The sequence below is a fragment of the Octopus bimaculoides genome, chromosome 5, assembly GCF_001194135.2.
Source record: "Octopus bimaculoides isolate UCB-OBI-ISO-001 chromosome 5, ASM119413v2, whole genome shotgun sequence".
In the NCBI taxonomy this organism is placed as follows: domain Eukaryota; kingdom Metazoa; phylum Mollusca; class Cephalopoda; order Octopoda; family Octopodidae; genus Octopus; species Octopus bimaculoides.
The window spans coordinates 4,729,967-4,732,336 of NC_068985.1; the positions used below are offsets into that span (position 1 = coordinate 4,729,967).

Below are 2,370 nucleotides of genomic sequence, written 5' to 3' on the forward strand. Positions count from 1 at the left end.
CATATAGATTCCATGTTGTCTCATATCAACAATGTCATGGCTTCTCTTACTATTTCCTACATTTATATTTCCTAATATCGTTATCATATTTATACAACACAAGCTCCTCATAATTCAAAGTCAAAATCAAACTTAAGCAGATATTGTATAATCACTTACTTGGCATCTTGACTTCCAATATCCATTTTATACTTATTAATATCCCCTTCGAAATCTTCATATGACTAGAAAAAATTACAATAAAAGCATATGTTGTAACTTTATAATAAAAAGCAAATGACTTAACATTAACAGTTCTATTTTGGACTGGTTTTGACTCTTCAATGAAACAAAACATTACCTGACTCACAGAAACACTTTCAAAAAACAAAACTAATCCTTTTCTCTATACATTCTAACTTCCAGGAAAGAGCTGAAATCATTGACTGATGGGGGATATTACCTAACTTGAGAAGTGATGCAGTAAAAGGATGTAATATAATACTACAAGGCATTTAATCTTGCATTGTCAACTGATTCTGATATTTCCTTCTTAAAAAGAGATTCTATGTAGCCACTAAAAGATAGCAGCAAATATCTCTCTTACAACTTTAAAAAAAAAAGCGTAGCTTTGTTATAAGAGGCTTGTTTCATAAACACATGGTTGCAGGTTCAATCTCACAGCATGCCACCTTGGCAGGTGTTTTCTACTCTAGTGTCGGACTGACCAAAGTTTTGAGAGTGGACTTGATTGACAAAAACTGAAGAGGCCTGTCATATGTATGTGCATGCATACATGTGTGTGTTTGTGTGTGAGAGACATGTTGTGTCTGTGTTTGTCCCCACCCACTACTTGATAACTGGTGTTCGTGTATTTATGTTCCCATAACTTAGCAGTTCAGCAGCAATAACTAATAGAGTAAGTACCAATTCCACTAAAAATTCTGAAAGAAAGTGCCTCAGCATGGCCACAGTCTAACGACTGAAAAAAAGTAGTCCTCAAAAGATATAAGAATTCATTCACGTAGATGTTGTTTTTACAGTGTAAGGATTTAATGTGTTTCCTTGGTCTTTAGACTCTCATGGAAAGACAATTGGGACTAAACAACAATAACTGTAATAGTAACAACAATAACCACAAACATCACAACCAATGCTGCTGCTGAAGCTACTGGTGGTGGTGGTGCTGCTACCCACCACTATTTTAGAAAAAGAAGACCTTCCAGAAATTCACCTTAAAGAGCGAAACAATGATAAATCTAAAAACGACTGTTAAGGGTTCCGGTTTGAGATAAAACAGAAATGAGAGATAACAAGCCTGTGGTTAGGATGCTTGTCTGTTTCAACTCACATTAACAGAGGATCTACTAACTTATTTCCAACAGCTACACAAACTCAATATGCTGCCTCGTACAAAATAAAAAAGTAGTGAGAACTAACCGTGTAACTGCCAAAATATAATTTTGCTAGAAATCTGCAAAAGAAAGGGATATACATCATCATCACTAACATCATCATAATAATAAAAAAAAAATCATAAGATTATAATTTTTTGTGCAATTAATTTCATTTTTAGACTAGACCTTAAGATTCACATTAACCATATTCCTGCCAATAGCATCTGGCTACACCACCAGTCTATGCACATCATTTTTGAATTGGCAAAGAAAAAAACCTGTTTTCTTTTTTCAATTTTTTTTTTTTTGTTGGAATATGAAGAGAATATTGCAATTGAGAGATGAAAACCATTTTAACTGACCAGTTGTGGCTATTTTAAACTCTTTGGCATTTAAAAGGGTTGTATCCAACCCAAATGTTCCACCTGCTTTATGTTGAAAATAGCCAGATCTGATATCTCACACCTACCCTACAATCTCATTCTACAAATAAACAATTATCTTATGAAATTTTCAAAGCTACAAGACAAACCACGGTCAATTCAAAATGATGTGCATAACGAAGCTTTACATTTCCCAGAGTAATCTGATTGCTAAACGGTTAATCATTGTATATTTTTATAGTATCATCATATTTAATGATGCATATTTTAATGTCCTTTTAGACTGTACTATTTTCAAAATACAACTCATAAGAATTTAACAATATAATTTGTCATAGATTATTTTATACACATTTGTATTGAACTTAATTTCAAACTGAGAAAGCTGAGATATATCCATGAAATACAGGAAAATATTGATTGAATCCATCAAATGATTGAGTTTGAATTTTCAAATGTAGCTTAAAAAAGTATTTAATTGATCTTCTGTTCTCAACACTTTTTGATAATAGCAATTTGTGAAAATATCTCAATTTTAAATTTCAAACTAAAAAAAAAAGAGAGAAAAATAAATTCATCCGTCCACCTACCCATCATATCCAGCCACTATT

The 2,370-nt window shown here is 32.3% G+C and overlaps 1 protein-coding gene across 1 annotated transcript in view; it reads right to left on the reverse strand.

The window, feature by feature from the left end:
• LOC106881217 (uncharacterized) overlaps positions 1–2,370 on the reverse strand; it is a 27,775-nt gene that overhangs the window by 24,054 nt on the left and 1,351 nt on the right. Inside the window, exons 2-3 of the mRNA XM_014931521.2 lie at positions 1,420–1,453; positions 160–224 (exon numbers count right to left, since the gene is read on the reverse strand). Coding sequence (XP_014787007.2) covers positions 160–224; positions 1,420–1,453 — 99 coding nt within the window. The remainder of the gene's footprint in view (positions 1–159; positions 225–1,419; positions 1,454–2,370) is intronic.